The sequence below is a fragment of the Trichoplax adhaerens genome, genomic scaffold (assembly GCF_000150275.1).
Source record: "Trichoplax adhaerens TRIADscaffold_7 genomic scaffold, whole genome shotgun sequence".
Lineage (NCBI taxonomy): Eukaryota > Metazoa > Placozoa > Uniplacotomia > Trichoplacea > Trichoplacidae > Trichoplax > Trichoplax adhaerens.
Genome location: NW_002060949.1, coordinates 2,313,613 through 2,331,074, shown reverse-complemented (window position 1 = coordinate 2,331,074; position 17,462 = coordinate 2,313,613). Strand labels below are relative to the sequence as shown.

The 17,462-nt window shown below is 34.5% G+C and overlaps 3 protein-coding genes across 3 annotated transcripts; 1 reads left to right on the top strand and 2 right to left on the bottom strand.

Moving 5' to 3' along the window:
- Positions 1-3,846: 3,846 nt before the first annotated feature.
- TRIADDRAFT_27679 (uncharacterized protein) lies at positions 3,847-10,894 on the top strand (the record flags this gene model as incomplete). Its single annotated transcript, XM_002114304.1, has 23 exons — positions 3,847-3,975; positions 5,624-5,726; positions 6,661-6,789; positions 6,899-6,962; positions 7,340-7,466; positions 7,537-7,591; positions 7,845-7,900; positions 8,002-8,060; positions 8,253-8,300; positions 8,382-8,472; positions 8,566-8,629; positions 8,726-8,817; positions 8,913-8,978; positions 9,057-9,133; positions 9,225-9,299; positions 9,370-9,416; positions 9,525-9,613; positions 9,703-9,768; positions 9,885-9,929; positions 10,024-10,091; positions 10,185-10,339; positions 10,486-10,659; positions 10,752-10,894. The coding sequence occupies 23 exons, from the start codon at positions 3,847-3,849 to the stop codon at positions 10,892-10,894; spliced, it is 2,022 nt and encodes a 673-aa protein (XP_002114340.1).
- Positions 10,895-11,792: 898 nt separating this feature from the next.
- On the bottom strand, positions 11,793-14,873 carry TRIADDRAFT_58045 (uncharacterized protein; the record flags this gene model as incomplete). The annotated part of the gene is made up of 11 exons (XM_002113978.1): positions 11,793-11,896; positions 12,416-12,507; positions 12,655-12,736; positions 12,859-12,915; positions 13,044-13,083; positions 13,171-13,232; positions 13,313-13,400; positions 13,543-13,602; positions 14,023-14,127; positions 14,359-14,423; positions 14,792-14,873. 11 exons carry the CDS (start codon positions 14,871-14,873, stop codon positions 11,793-11,795), a joined length of 837 nt encoding a protein of 278 aa, XP_002114014.1.
- A 928-nt stretch (positions 14,874-15,801) lies between these two features.
- On the bottom strand, positions 15,802-17,404 carry TRIADDRAFT_63117 (expressed hypothetical protein). The gene is made up of 4 exons (XM_002113977.1): positions 17,241-17,404; positions 16,802-16,889; positions 16,419-16,569; positions 15,802-16,337 (listed from the first exon to the last, which is right to left on the bottom strand). Exons 1-4 carry the CDS (start codon positions 17,353-17,355, stop codon positions 16,002-16,004), a joined length of 690 nt encoding a protein of 229 aa, XP_002114013.1. The 5' UTR covers positions 17,356-17,404; the 3' UTR covers positions 15,802-16,001.
- Between the last annotated feature and the right edge of the window lie 58 nt (positions 17,405-17,462).

Genomic DNA, 17,462 nt, shown 5'->3' with positions numbered 1-17,462 from the left:
CGGGTGAACGGTCCTATACTGTACAGTGACACTACAGGACAGTACGTATCTCTAACAGTATTTCGTGTGACAGTAATAGCAGCAAGCAGTAGCAGTCGGCCGACAGTAAGGCCAGGGACTACTAAAAAGAAAGAGATGAGGCAGGAAGCGGTTGTTAATTATACTAACAATGTGGAGGCTGATTATTTTACTGGTCATTTCAGGTGTATCGCATGCCTGTCATGGTACACTATACTTTCTGCGATTGACATCCACATTAGCTGCTATTGTTAGCCTACTAAGTTGGTTTGAAGCAGTATGGTATACGATTTGATGGGTAGCGTACAGTCTAGTAGCATCAGCCCCAAAATAAGAAGCTTGCACGTTATTTTGCACTGAATCTGTTGTCCTGTCCCGTCTCTTTTTTTGAGTAATCCCTAATACAGTATCAAATCATTACCGTAGACCATAGTTGTAGTCTTGTAGACAGGTAACCTATGCCAGCAAACCACGACTAAGATGGGACGATAACTGACCTATCGTATCGCCAAGGTGAGCCAGGCACACAGTATTATTTGCAGCATCATCCATCATCGATGGCCTCAGTGATGCAGGTATGGTCACTGACTGACTGGGTCAGTCGTCACTGGAGTACAGTATACTGTATGATCATAACAGGCCATACAGTACAGTGTACAGTAGTGACGATTGCCAGCAAACCTCTGCAAACGAGGTTAGAACAGTACAACACTGTAGTGTACAGTGTACAGTGTACAGTATACTTCACCACGTACTGTACGCTGCCGTACTGTACTGGACTGTATAAGTATGAATACAGAGCGCAGCGCGTGACACTAAGCTCAATTCTTGCTACAAGTGAAGTCTGAACCGGTACACCGTCGATGACCAAATGGATTACGTGGCTGCAGGTGCAAGTATTCAAATTCAACGTTCCGATGGTGAGTTGTTGAAACCAGCCTAAAATGAATCGATGATAATCATTCATGACTTGCACAGATGAGCGATATAGAAGTGATGTTTTACTTTCTTGCACGCTTGATAGACAGTCTACATTGCAGTGTTGGTGGTGAATACAGTAATGAAAAAGAAGGAGTTGTTGCGGGGTCATTTCTTATTGCACTGAATCCAACCATTTGAAATGAAGCATTTACAGTTATAATATTCAATTCGATTAGTCCATTGGATAGTAGGATGGAATCAATTTTAATTGAAAATCAATTAAAAGAGGGCTAAGCAAGAGCGTTGAGGCTAGTTATCAATTCATTTCCCCTTTTGATGATCGATACTAGGCCAGATCGGCAGTGTGATTGATTGACTTGGACAGTATTTCTATTGTTTTCCTTTAAACCGTTGAAAGTAGTATACATCGTACACATACCGAGGTAGAAAGTACTTCACGGCTCAATCATCCCACTCTACATCAATTAAATTGAACCGATATTTCTTTCAATCTTGATTACTCTTGGATGATTACCGTGCTAGCGATGCCCCCCCCCATACAGCTTTTACTCGTCTATTTATACCCCATATTAGGCACAATTCAATATCCAAGAACCATAGCTGTAGTGTCCTATTACCATCCTTTTGGATCGAGTAATCACAACACTCGTTTATTAGATTACGCTTAGAAACGATTGATGCTGCTGCACTATCTCTCTCTCCCAATCTAATCTACATCATCGTTATCGATCGATAACGGCATTTGTCTAAAATACTCCATCAATATTGATCGACCGCAAGAAAAATAATAATGATTTTACGCATATTATTACAATACACAGTGATATAGAATAACATGATAACTTCCCTTCATAAAAGCAAAGCCAGCAGTGTACTACCTGAGATTGGTCAACAAATGAATACAGCATGAGTTAACTTTTTCTCACAAACAATGATTTTGAATTTCACAATCGTGTTAACTCATTTTATTGAATTATTATACTTGTAATAGCTCAAATTAGATGATATAAATCTACTTGATTAAGCTGAAAATGATCTTTACCTAACCGATCGTGTTTGCCATAATCTACTTTTGCGTGTTAATCATGTAGCGAAGAACTGATAAGTCGACCATGATTTAATCTGCAGTCTACATATTGAATAATTACGATTAATTTACTGTACAGTACAAGTATACGCATATAATTGAATTGAAATCGCTCCAGTTATGCAAGCACACTGACATTTTATCTGCTGTTCAACTCATATGGTGATAGAAAACAATTTTTGGATCAAAGCACAACTTATATATTTCTACATGTTGAAGCCATTATATAAGTTATACGTTAATAAGGATTGCGCCTAATTAGTCTACAAAGCGTAGACGTCTATCATATGTCGACGTCAGAAAATTAGGCACTCGGGCTAGAAAGCGCTTTTTTCCCCTCCCTGTCTTGCCTCGTATGTCGTTTAATAACAATCATCACTCGAAATGATTAATGATGAACAGGAAAGATTTCTACTAGACGTTTAAGACAATCAAGAAAGGATTTCTTCTGTAGTTCCCCACCATGTGACAATTGCTTACGTAGAAAATTTTGTAGTTTGAAGTTGAAGTCATTTATGGGACTTGATGGCACTTGCCATGTAAATCAATACTCATATACGAAACAAATGTACGTAGTCCTAATCGTTACATGCGCTAATTTCATGTTATAACATCAGCTTACAATATATTCTCTTCTTGTCCATTACTGAAGCAAAAGTGAACTGGAGGTGCAAATATGCCCATACCGGCAAAGGAGATTCGATACAATATTGCTATATTAGCACTCTGGTGAGATCCTATAATTGTAGTTGAGGATCGTAGGCGCGGTTGCTTGGTTGGTAAAAGAGTAGAATATATACAATCACCAGACAGATATCTCGCAAAGGTGTTCCCAACTCCTAACATTGGAGCTGCCCGTCTTCGCTGATGTTTGTAAAATCTTCTTGATTACATTACTAAATACTACAGTTTACATTAATGCAGCAATTCTAGTTAATACTTGTACTGTAGACGGAAATATTTCTTGATCTCCAAAACATATATTTATTATTGGGAGTTTTCGGAAACCCAGTATTATTGCAATACAATATTGCACAACACTGATTTGTATAGTAAAACTATTTCTATCATTTTCTAGCTTATAAATAGAGTCATTTCGTTTACAGTATTGCACAGCACTGATCTGTATAGTAAAACGATTTCTATCATTCACTGGCTGGCAAATAGACCCAGTTATTTCGCTGAATTAGATTGACTGTGTAAAAGGGTAAAGTGCACGTTTGATTCAGACAGTCGTTTTTTTATATTTAAAACAGAGACGTACGTGTAAAGGCGTATTCATAGCACTGTACAACTAAAATGGCTTGTTACTGTTTCGCTAAAGAAGGACTTTAGCTTAACTCCTATATGATGCAATTAGGCTACTGCGGTATAGGTTAGAGACTCTTTATTCCATTCTAAGCCATCTCCTTCAGAATATTAAGGATTTCTAGCGTACACTGTACAATAGGTGCTCGTAAAAAGTACGCTTAATATAAACCTAAGTAGCAAGTAGACACGTAAAGATCGACCGACAGCTCTGAAAATGTATTAGATAGTGATAGTGATTAGTTAGTTCTTATGCCATTCTTGCAAATTGTATTGGTAATGACCGATTTTACAATACTCCTATTAGCAGTAAGTCATGAAATAATAAATAGACTGGAGGTGATCGATTTATTCCATCAACTATTTCTTAGCCTTACGCCCTTACCGTTACCAGAAAATACTTGTAGTGTTTTGACAGCAACCCTATTCACAACCTAGCCTTAACGTCGAGCATGGAGATAATCGGATGTAAATGAGTTGAAGATGAATATATGTGTATAAACATAGCATTTTATTTCTCTTTAGGGAGAGTCCATTCCGCTGTGATAAGTAGCTTAAATGTTGATACTCGCAGCGTAACTGTGGAGTGGTTTGAGAATGGTGAAACAAAAGGCAAAGAGGTAAGTGATACTAGGCATCATTTCAAAAGATGCAATACATAAATGTGAAAGATATTAAAGACATTAATGTTGAGCGTTGCGTATGCCATAAATCGATGAGTTTATAACTAACAAGTCCAACTGCCCGTATAATGTCGACAGTCAATACAATGTTGACCTATGTAATTAGCTTATTTATTTGGTCATAAATTCGAGTGATTATTCAGTAATCTGTATTCCTTTAATTATCAAAAATTCAATTTTATCGTGAGATTCGTTTTATTTAGCTGTTGTATTCGGATGATATTCTGGCCCGTAGCACTTACTTTTCGTATCCCATTCAATTTTTTATTTTTATACTTCGATTTATGACGTACATATGTATTTGTGGGATACAATCTGTTCCTATTCGATCCTTTCTCTATGCCATTAGTTATGCACATCATAGACGCCATGGTACAATATAGTCAATTGTTCAGCTGTTCTGAATTCTTACAGTAATAAACTGTGAACAATTACCCGCAAGCTTCCAGTTGCTATGAGTATAGTCACGATAATAGTAAGAAAACGTTAAAGACTTTCTATAATTCTCATCTGAAAAATGGTTGGCAAGTTTCCGCCTTCATAATAACAGTGCAAAGTATACCCACCTTTTAATGGCCATATTGTAAAGATGATACTACCTAATAAGACTCATACGCGTGTGATACTCTACTGTACTATATCATCTGCAGTTGTCCCTGGTACAGTATAGTACGGATTTGACCTGCTGTTAGCATCCGATCTTCTGTCCGTCGCAGTTAATTGCCGTAGAATTTGGTTGAATTAATTCAATTATTTTACGTGTTTTGATCTGTAAATAAATACTGAAACTGTTATTGATTCAGCCTTCACTAAATCGTAAATGATGTCGATGGCATTATAATGATTAATATATTAAGTGTGGGTTGAAATCATGTTCATCGTAATATTAGATATTGTACAGTACAGTACAGTAGTTGAAAAATGGAGGATGATTACTCATGAAATCATTTGTTTACTGTACGAGTCTCGTATGCTGTACAAGTTATAAATGTCATTTAGTTGATTAACGATAGCAAGTAATTATCTACTTTAGCTATAGATATACAATTTAAAAATGCTATGGTTTGCTATTATAGCTTTTTTAACATCATATGCGTCTACTCTGCTTTCGTTTAGTTGATTAATGAAAGCAAGCGATTATATACTTTGGCTATCGATATCATTCGCTTTTACTAGCTTTTCTCTGACATGGTGATTAAGCAGACTGCTTTATGCCCACTATCTTTTTGCATGTTGATGTTAGACATTGTTTGGTGAGAGTAGACACAACCCTGTAGTTACCAATACCATGCGGTATTGTCCTAATAGACCTCATGGAAAGTACTACAGGATACATTATATATTTATTATTAATAATGTGTACCCTCCATTTCTTGTAAATGAGTTATATACGTATGTGTCTTTATGATCAGTTGGCATGATTGCAGAATACTTCAGTATTGGCTAAACCAATTACATAACGATCAATTTATAGTTGCTGAACTAATTATGCTATACGATATAGTCTTATACGTAATTTACTCGTATGACATATGGACTGTTAATTGGGCTAACAGATTGGTTATTTTGTTGTAATAAATCTCAGATCGAGGTTGAACAAATTTTGGCACTCAATCCTGAACTATTATCAAATTCTAAAGCTAAATTGGCGCGTAAAATTCCTGCACCAGTGCGCAATTTAAAGGTATGTACATCAAATAAGGATTAAACGTTTCCGCGAATAAGATTGAAACTCATTGTGTAATGATAAGAGCAGAAAGTAGAATTGTAGAACCAAGATATATTTAATATTGCACTGAAATGGTCATACCATACGCTGCACTTATTGCTGGTAAATCAATTTTCAACAGTATAGTCATTCTGTTGGAAGTTGCATAACAGTCCTAGTTAGCCTACGTATTGCCTAATGCGATGGCAAATATGAAAACAGTCTCGAATTTATTCGTAAACTGAGTTAACGCAGGTGATTGGTGATAGTAATCTTATGCCAAACAATTTTGTACTTTCATCATGTATTAGTTTTTACTTCAATCGTCTTGGAACAATATAATGAACTAGTGTATTCATTGTTATAAGTGTTACTATAAAGAACAGATTTGATTTATACGGTAAAGTTCACAAACGCATATATAGCTTTGCGGTACTTAGTAAATTTGTTAACCGAGTCATGCCTATACTGTATTGTATAGACACGACTCATCAAGTTATACATTAAATAAAGTCATACAGTTTATCATATACAAAAACTCATAGACTGTAAATAATTAATTGTACATAAGAGATTACGTGGGTGTAACTGTTTTTCGCCTTTTTTATTTATTACACATATGGTAGTTCAATAGTTAAAGTTGAAGAGCCAATATTACTACTTTAATTTTATTTTTCTTCCGCTTTCAATCATCAACCAAATTTGCTACAAATTCACGATAGCTTTATTGTTCGTTATATTGAGTGCGTTCGATAATTTTAAATTTTATTTAATGTAGAACGAAAACGAAGTTCCATCCATGATTCCTTCACCCAGGAAGGTTGCTAAGAATGAAGAAAAAGGTATTCTAGCATTCTTGAATGATATACGTATTTACCTCTGTTAATGGCATGTATTTGCTACTCTTATTACAGCTACCGAGGCGGAAACTAATGCTAATAATAAGCAGCCTGGTGTACCATTTAGGCCACCCTTATCTCGTGGAAATTCCAGTTCAAATATACCAGCATGTAAATATGATACTCTATTGTGTTTATATCACAGTATCTAATTACTAATATTAACATAATTGCTACTTTGGATGCACTAGATTGATGAATGTATTGATAGAATATTAGGTATTAACCCCTGTGATTGAATATTTTGTATTAGCTCGTAGGCGGTCTAATTGTGTTAAAGAAGTTGAAAAACTGAAGAAGAATAGAGATGAAAGAAGGTACTAGATATCGCTACTTATAGTTATTTATGTATAGATTTATGTTCTTTGTTACTGAAATCACAAGCGGTGATACAGTGATCATTTATTAAACTTAAATCTATTGCACATGGTGAGTAATTTTATTACTAATCTGTTTAGGGCGAGAAATGCTGAATTGATTCAGAATCGACTTGATGTATGTATCTCTAGCATATTATACTAAACTTTCCGAAAAATTTGAGTACTCAATCTAAGATTTAGCGATACTATATTATGACTGTAGGATGGGGACGTTCCAAGTGGTCCAAATGCCGATTTCTTAAAAATGATTAGGTATATTTCAGTAAATAATATCTAACTGTTCGACTAGGATTCAAGTCGACAAGCTAGATGAGAGATTTAAGTGGTGGCACTTACAACGTGTTGGTTCAACTTGATATATTATCAAAAATATTTCTTTTAAAATTTTATAGAGAATATCGTGACACTCTCGAATTTGATGAAATAACAATGTCAGATCCAGTAAGATTACTTTAACTAATGAGTTTGTTAAATATTGTTTTAAAAATTTTAACACTATGGGATGATTTAGGTATTGGATCATCAAATTTGTGTTTGTGTACGTAAAAGACCACGTAATAAAAAAGGTATATAAGGAGATTGCGGTAGACAATCAATCAATTAATTATTATCCATATAGAATGCGTTATGTAGCGATGTACGTATATATTTGATAATGCTACATTCGTTGTAAAATCTTGAGCAAAAAAAATGAAACAGAATTTGATTACAATCAAGTTCAATGTTGGCAACTTTTGTTTTGGAGTTAAACTAAATATATATTACTGATTAATGTTAATGAATACCACTCTTATTAACTGGTATATTACAATTTTTTAGAAAAAAATAAGAAAGAGATCGATGTTATCACTATTCCTGATAAATATACTACCTTGGTTAGTTTCTCCTTTTCTTATTATTGTTTACTATGATAGTAATATTAAAAATTTTAGTTGTTTGTTATGAGCTAAAAGAAATCAAATTGAAATACTAACAGGTTCACGAGCCAAAACTAAAAGTTGATCTTACGAAGTACTTAGAAAATCAAAAATTTAGGTAGGTCGCTTTTATTTTAAACTTATTTCTTTTACCATAAATATTCATCGAAGTTAAAAAATAACATATAGCTTCGAATATGAACTTCTTCACAACAATTCAAATAATCCTTCAATATAGCTTAATCATAGCGTTTAGCATAGTATCATTTCTTGCTGTTTCTAATATGGTGACATCTACCTTTATGCATAGATTTGATTATTCTTTCAATGAAAATGCCAGCAATGAAATGGTGTACAGGTTAGAAGTCAAGATTAAGTTATACTGTATAGTTTAGTGATATAATTATTACTGAATCTTTGAGCTGATTTCACGGTGTAGGTATACGGCTCAACCGTTAATTGCTACAATCTTTGAAGGTGGCATGGCAACTTGCTTTGCCTATGGTCAGACTGGTAGTGGTAAAACACATGTTAGTATTGTTTTCTATCGTTCGAAAATTTTTTTGTAACCTTCAATCTTAAAGTTTCCTAAAATATATTTCTATCGATTTCGTCAACTTCAGACCATGGGTGGAGATTTCTCCGGTAAAGAACAAGATTGTACGAAAGGCATCTACGCTTACACTGGTAAATCAAAATATAGTGTTGAAGCCTAAAACGATGATCCATCATACAAAGCGTAAACAAATTGTTTAATTATATCCTAAAATTATGCATCTTTAGCTCGTGATGTTTTTATCCTAAATTCACAATCAAAATATCAAGACTTGAGCCTTAAGATTTGCGCTAGCTTTTTCGAAATTTATGGTGGCAAGGTACGGAAAGTTAAAATACTTTATGCATTTTTTTACCAGACAGCCTAATTCAAGTTATAAGAATTAATTATTATGGATTACTTTTGCTTTGTAAGGTTTTTGACTTGCTAAGAAATAGAAAAAAATTACAAATTCTGGAAGATGGAAAGCAGCAAGTTCAAGTTAGTGAATTGAATGAATACGAAATAATTTCACTTTGTCCGTCCATGTTATAATGGCATAGCTTACCAAATTCTCAGGTTGTAGGACTATCGGAGAAGGAAGTCAAGAGTACGGAAGATGTTCTTGATCTAATTAAAATCGGTAGTGGTATTAGGTAATAATTCCACTAGTAATTTTTGAAATGAAGATTTGTTCTCTAAACGTGAAGGAGAAGGCTAAAAATATATAATTTCAATTGTTGCTAGAACTTCGGGAACTACGTCTGCGAATAGTCATTCGTCTCGTTCTCATGCAGTTTTTCAAATCATTATAAGGAAAGGGTTAGTAATACCTGATATTACGGATGAGTAATGTAGATAAGCGAATATCAATGTAATCTTCATTCGATAGGAAAGCCAACAAATTGCACGGAAAATTTTCTCTCATTGATCTTGCTGGTAGGTATTTCCGTATAATTTTACGCAACTGCTGTTTCACCTTAGTCAAGCCACTGTCTCGTAGACTATAACGCTTTTGTCCGCATGATTTATTTTTAACTTGATTAGGTAATGAGCGTGGGGCAGATACATCAAGTGCGAATAGACAAACAAGAATGGAAGGAGCTGAAATTAATAAAAGTCTTCTTGCACTTAAAGTATTAATTCTATAGCGCTTGTTACGATAATTTGCAATAAGTATTGAAGAATCTATCAGCCAGTCAAATGTCAATATTATCATTATCAGGAATGCATTAGGGCACTTGGTCGAAAAGGAGGTTATACACCATTTAGGGCTAGCAAATTAACTCAGGTATTTTCCTAGTATAAAATCTCACGTTTTCTAGTATATGGTCTAAAATACTCGCTCAATGCATATGATTTGATGCACATATTAACGATAAATTTTGTCAACCTATTTTGACGTAGGTTCTACGAGATTCTTTTATTGGCGAGAATTCAAAGACATGCATGGTATGATTGTTTCTATATGAAGCGGTGTTACTAGATTTAACCAATCTAAGGAATCCTTAGCTAGTTATTCTTTGCGTATTTTTTGAATGAGTAGATTGCTACAATCTCTCCTGGGATGAGTTCTTGCGAGCACACTCTGAACACTTTACGTTATGCCGATAGGTATTCTCTTGCTCAGATTATAACTTTCGTGTTACTCTGTATTTGTGACTACTTTGATAAACAATTCGTTATGTTGATATTATCATGATACAGAGTGAAAGAATTACCAAGTAATGGACCAATGCCTCAAGCCGCTGCGTTACCTAATATTTTAGAGCAAAATAATGTTCAAAAAAATAATGTAAAAGACAATCTCACGGACAGTAAGAGTAGCGACTTGGCTTTACTTTGCTCACAAAATGACGTACGTGCGCTAAAATTTTATGGAAGTTATTTGCATCATATTACAAATCTACTGAAGATTGAATTTAGGATAATAATGCATTGTATCGGAGCTAATCTACAGAATTTATTGCTTAAAAGTAATTAATTTTTGCATCACAGGATGTTCAAGGTGAAGACCATGGTTGGCTGCTAACATTCCATGAAACTGTAACACAGCTTCAAGAAGCTGAGGAACAGCTTATAGAAGCACATCGGGCTTATCTACAGAAAGAAAAATCGATTATCGATATTGAAGACAGAATGTTGCATGAAGTTGATACTAATGTTGAATATGACATAGACGGTATGAAATTTTAAATTATAATGGCATTGTAGTTTATATAGTCCATGATGAGTAATGAGCAGTAAAATAAATTTTTTATTTTATTTACATAGAATATTCAAAAAATTTGGATACAGTTTTATCGGAGCAAATGAAAAGCATAGCTGAACTTAGAGGTAGAGCGTTTTCTATAAGGTCTTCTGCAATGCTAATGCGTTATCGATACTTTTTCTCAATTCAAAATATATTTTTATGAACATATTAGAAAAACTTTTCCGTCTTCAAACCGTAATACAAGAGGAGGAACGTGTCAGTCAGAATTTGCAGAAATCGACAGCGGTGTCTTAACCTTGCTATTGCACGGATAATTATTTTAGCTACAGCGGCCCGATGCATGAAAATTTTATATCTGCCAAGATTGTTACAATTATTGGCTGCATATGCTGTAATCGTCGTATTCGTAACATACTCGTTTGTTAGAGAAATGCACATAAAATGATGTTGTAGTGGTACACTATTTAATCATTTTACTAAGGAGAAAATGCTGTAGTAGTGCTAGCGCTAGCTGCTCGTATGTTGTTTTGGTGATGATATACGATTTAATTGTATGATATCATATACAGAATGAGGCTAAGCCTTATTTTGTGTACGATATTGCTGTAAAGTGTATACATTCATATATTTTTTGTAATTTCGAACATTAAATTTTCAGTAGTTATTTAGTTAAAATTATTACTGGCATTTACATATTCAAATGAGACCTTGCGTGAAAAAGATTGTTCTTATAGATTTCTGATTCAGTAAATAATATAGTGTAATTTTTACCTCAACCATGGTCAAGATACCCGACTCTTAGTTACAACATAACTCGGAAACAGTTAAGTTCATTTTAGAAATGAAACACTCCAATTAAGTGAACTATCTAAATGGATAGAATTGTTCCATGCTTGCATCTCTGCTAGTGCAGTAAAGTATAAGGATGATATACGTGTATAGTACGTAACTAGTTTGTGTAAAGCTCTTGATTCGGATACTTTTTTTAGGTCGGTGCATATGATACACGTATCTACTATTTATGTAATATTGAATCATAATGATGAGAACGATTAAAAAAAATTAAAGATTTTAAAGTATAGGAGAATAAATTGTTAATTTCACGTGGTCTTGTGTATCTTATCTAATAAGATTGTTCCGAGATGTCCATGACGGAATTTAGTCAGGAATCTTGTTGCAGCCTGTTTCAAATCGAGGACACCGCCTAAGCGAAAGCAATAATTTAAAATACAGTATTTAACAGTAATATTACAAAACACAATATTACTGTTAATGCTTTGGTGCATAATTGTATTGTGGTTCTTATACTGATATTACAGTAATCTTTATTTACAGTATAACCCTAATTACAGAGTTACGGATCTTAGGTTTCGATAAAGTAGATGATGTACTGCGATTAAATGTAAAACCAAAAGCGCTATAGAATACTTTTGGTTACTGCAAATTCATTTATTGATTAGTTAATTATCATCGATTAAAGTAGAACTCCGATTCAGTCTAATACTATGATTGATTAAAATTATAATGGGTAATATTGTATTAAACATTCAATCTAATCAGTAAGGCTATAAATAGATGGTGGATTGGCATCATGATGTAACTTTACACTACGCATAATAGTTAGATATTGAAGGTTTTGGTGTACGTATATCCACAAGTTAAATTTTTCAAAAAAATCTATACGTTGTCGATTAGTATACGAGCTATTGATATCTGTACTAACCTTTCCTTAAGGCACCCATTTTATGACCAATATGCACCAGAAGTTGATCTATATCATCAGTACAGTCATCTAATCCAAAGTACTCGACATAACTAGGTAGGGTAAATAATTACATTAAACACTTACTCTAGTATAAATGCTGTAACAACGTCTAATATGTAGGTAATTATAATCAATTGCTTATCGAATTTCCTGTTAGCAACTATTAATAACAGATACTCGTATAATGGATTATGTACCTAAACTGCTTTTGACGATTCAGTGTAAATAATAAGTAATCCGCTATATGTTCTTCACCAATTAGGTGATCTTTTATCGTTCCTTTCGTAAAGTCATTCCGATACATTTATTAGTGAATAATGCATGGCAATAATTACAAGTATCTAACATTTTAATACCTTTAGCTATTACAGTGTTTGCTATCATTATTATTAATGACCAACCTACTAAAGCTAACTTAAAACCAACTTCAACGTCTCGGACATAGGTAGGCATAATACCTGTAATTTTATCGCAAAATCAAAATAGAATTCAATATATATAGCTATCAGTGCTGTATTTTAAATTAAGTTAGAAATTTATCAAAATTGTACAACAAACATGAATTAGTTTTAATTGAAAATGATACCTGGTGTATCTACAAGGAATGTTTTCGGATTACTGCATACCTAGGATTTTGATGATACTAATACGTAAGTACCATAGTAACAATACCTTTACCATACCATATACTCGTACTCTCTGTTTAAACAAACCTCTATATTGGTCTGAACCGCACGGGTAATACCTGGGACTCCGCCAACATGTGCAGCGTTCCCTTTAACGATGATTTTAATAATTTAGGTAAATGATGATCACTGCAGTAGATATTTCAAACGTATCAAGGAATTGCTGTACCTTTATTTTTCCTAATACGACGAATTGCGTTAATAACGGACGATTTACCCACATTAGGTAGTCCTATAACCATAATCCTAAAGAATCCCTAAAATGATTCAGGTAGGAATAAATATGCTGATTACAGTAGAAAGTAATGTGCCGTCAGAAACTAATAACATCTAAATTAGTTTTACGAGCACATCTATGTAAGCTACGGATTACAAATCTTGAATATGGATGATACCGACCTTCTTGTTATCCGAACTGATGCCATGCTCATTCATACTGCGCAATGCTGCAGGTATGATCTGAAAGAGAGAATTTTTAATTAAATGTGAATTGATCATTACGATATTACAGTTCGCATAGCTAGTAGCGAAATCGTATACTTGGCGTATGGATGGATGATATTGCTTGGCACTATTAGTAAAAATGATTTCGTGCTTTCCTAATCGTTCTACAATTTGCTAAAAATAGATGCAAGACAATCAATGATAGCAAATCAGGTCAGGAAGTTCGTCATCTATAAATTAATCAGCAAGCATTGCGTATAATAATGATTAAGAGCTGTAGATATCACTAAAGCTAGAATAAAATAAGGCGTGTATTGAAAGATATAATAATATCTGCTTAGTATTAATTAACAATTATAGCACAGCACTTTTACAAAGAGCTGGTGCAAAAGAAACAGCTATCTTATTTGAGACGAGAAGGGTACGATATGAAACCTTTCTGGTGTTTTTGGCACTTAGGTCAGCTTTATTTAAAATTAGGACTCGAGGTCTACCAGCTAAGATTCTGGAAAATTTTTCATTTCTACTGGAGAATGGAATCTAGAATACCATTGCAGAAGTATGAAATGTACGTTAAGAAAATGCAATTCGATTTTGTATAGTATATACTGTACTATATGAATCAACAACACGCCTAATTCATCATCATCGTAGACATTGTTATGATTCCATAATCATCATAATTTATTCGACACTATCTTAATAAATGGCTGCAATAGCTACCCATCCTAGATTAAATGAAACACAATAGTACACAGATAGTTCGTTTACCCTAGCATCTCGCACTTCTAGGACGCAATCGCATCGAACTAAAACAGCTTGCATTTTGTGCATGCCTACAAGGTAGAGTTAAAAAGTCTGATATTAAGAACGTGATATCATTTCGTAATAAGCATAAAATACATCTACTTTGCTACAGATTAATCAAAGTTTCATGGTTTAGTAGACTTGCATCGCTTTAATAACTATTCTTTCATGATTTTCCTATTAAAAGACTATTGATAAAGAGATGTGACAGATAGATTGCACATTTTCAAGAATGTTAGGGTCAAGCATGTCGAAAGCTAGAGTACAGTAGGAAGATGTTTTCAACTTAGAATTCAGTTAGGCGTTATTAATGCATAGGAATATTTCTTCTGTAATGAAGTATTTATAGAAGTTGGCTTTGCTGTTATCTTTTCTAACGATAGACATTCCAGTTTACCTTTAGCCATATGACCAGGATACCACTGGACCGAATTTAACGATGGAAATTGAAAGAAAGTTCTAAAATTTTGCCCTGCCATGTTTGCAAGCTCCGGTAGCTACGGACTGTAAAGTGTCCTCGGATACCGATGACGTCCAGACGTCCAGACGCCCAGATGTCGTGCAAGGCCAATTGTGCAGAATGAAGACGAAGCAAAGGTGATCAAATGATCCCTAGTCTGCTTTTGCAGTAAATTGATCATTGGATATCCATCCATACACTAGTACACTATCGAATGACTTTGCTATACGAAATTCTTAGCAAAATTACAGGGTGCCATGGTAAGATTAATCTTTTGTGCGATAGACGGTATGTAGATTAATGAATCGATAAGGCTAAGCAACCCCCGCTCCAGTATTAAGGTGCAATGGACAGTACAGTATATAGAATTATACGTAGGGAAGATTAATCGATAAGCGTTACATAATTCCAGTATCCAGATTGTTCCCTAGTGATAGTAATAAATATACTGTATATAAACAATTCTACATAATTCATTAGGAGTAGTAAGTCAAGTTATGATGTTCCGTTCATTACGGTAGTTTGAATTTTGATGCAATGAAATTCTTAGCGTAAGATTAGTAATAATTGCATCATGATAGCTCTAGTCTTGTTTCGAAGGACATCGTGCGTTTACGTATTTGTCCGCTGTGAGATCAATTGAAATTGCCATGTAACCGACATAAGTATAAATTGATGCCGTGACAATTCGGTAGGATATGCATTAGTGTACTCGTGCTGTAGAGTTATACTGTATTGGGCTGCGTTAACTGATTCAGGTATAATACAGTTGGATTGTTCATGTCAATCTTGCAAATCGTCAGTAAGATGGCGACTTGCGAGCTAGTAGGAACTAGAATGTGTATCTGCAAGCTGAAATTGTTGTCAAGAAGTCATTTCGTTGTAATAAGACTATGCACAAATCTTTGTATCATACCGATACATGCACAATTCAAGAATTCAGCTAAATACTTTTATTGATATATGTCGATATCGTAGTAGTGACACAGTAGCTACAGTTATACTTTGACAGACTGTCAAAAGAAAGACATAACATTAAGACTCAGTAAAGATACAGACTAACACACTTCTTGAACTCCATTAACATTGAAACAGTCTTTCATTCTGCAGATTTAGCCATGGCACAAAGTAAGGCACCGTAGCTAAATTATTCAAACGGTTCAGGAGCAAAGTTTGCACTTTTAGCAAAATTAATTATAACCTCGTGGGCTTCTACGAAATGTGCTCCTAACTGTGCACTAACTCGGTCTTTCCATGCCTTGACGTTGGCTCTATTCTTGCCAACATCAATACCGATTTGGTCTAACTGAGTAAACTCACAAACCGCGAACAAATCAGCAATACAAATTTCACTACCGCCAATGAATAGACGATCCTTAACGAAGTAGTTCTCGAACAGATCGAGGGCTACAGTTAATTTTCCTTTGGCTTCCTTTATAGCAGCTTCATTTCTGGGTTGCTTCCTTATCTGGTGTAAGATCACCTAATGGGGTCAAAATTCACACTTATAGGCTGCCTATTTCAAAAGTATAGATGATTGATCAATCGCAAAACTAGTACTTACGGCATTGAAGAATACACCGGTAGCACCACCTCTAGTATTGCTGTGATGCCAGTTTAAGTACTCATTTACTCTTGCTTTTGCTGCAGCGTCTTTAGGATACCAGTGATCGGGCGTAGAATATTTAGCGGCCAAATACTGAACAATGGCTATACTAGGTAATTATATATATATATATAATATATTGATTACTAAATTGATGAATAATGGGTAATTACCGAATAAAAGTTACCTACGATACGAATATCACTAGTAAGTTAACAGTAACTAACCACTCGATCGTGTCTGACTTGAAGACTATGGGCGTAACAGTTAAGGGACTTTCTCGTCGATTACTGAAGCTCAAAGTCTATCAATTTAGGTTACTGTACTATTTTAGTACTTACCCCTCTGCAAGACAAAAATCTCCATCCTTAATGGCTGGAACTTTCCCCATAGGGTTAACTTTTTGAAAGTCTTCTTTAGTTTGTTCGCCTACGCAGATGCAGAACAGCATCACAGTCAAGTTTTACATTTTCACAAACAGTGTTGGTAACGTTGTATTAACAACAATAAGTTTAATAAGTTTATGTAATGCAAACATTGCTTCCCCAATCGCAACAACATTGCCATCATACATGTTAACAACAACAATATTATAGAATCTTGTTTGCTATTGGGGATTATAGTGCTGTACTTTTGTTAATTTATGGACAATGAACATCCCCCCAAAAGTAGATAAAAACAGCCTGGAAGTCTTTATTTAATAATGCCGTGTTATTACTATACTGTACATTGTACAATTGCCTTCAGTCTACTATACCGCGTGCCTAAGTCTATCCCTACCTTTGGTTAAATCGATGAGGTGAAAATTGAAAGGGATGTTGTTGGCTTTCATAAATAATTGCACAGCGCGACATGGCTGCGATGCAAGATGGCCATAAAAATCAATGCTCGACATTTTTCCTTCTTTCTCCGTTGGCAAGATCAGGCGACTTGTGGTGCGTAAGAAACTTTCCGATGACGCACCACAATATTTATAGACGCGCCTGCCACGGACGTACTGAC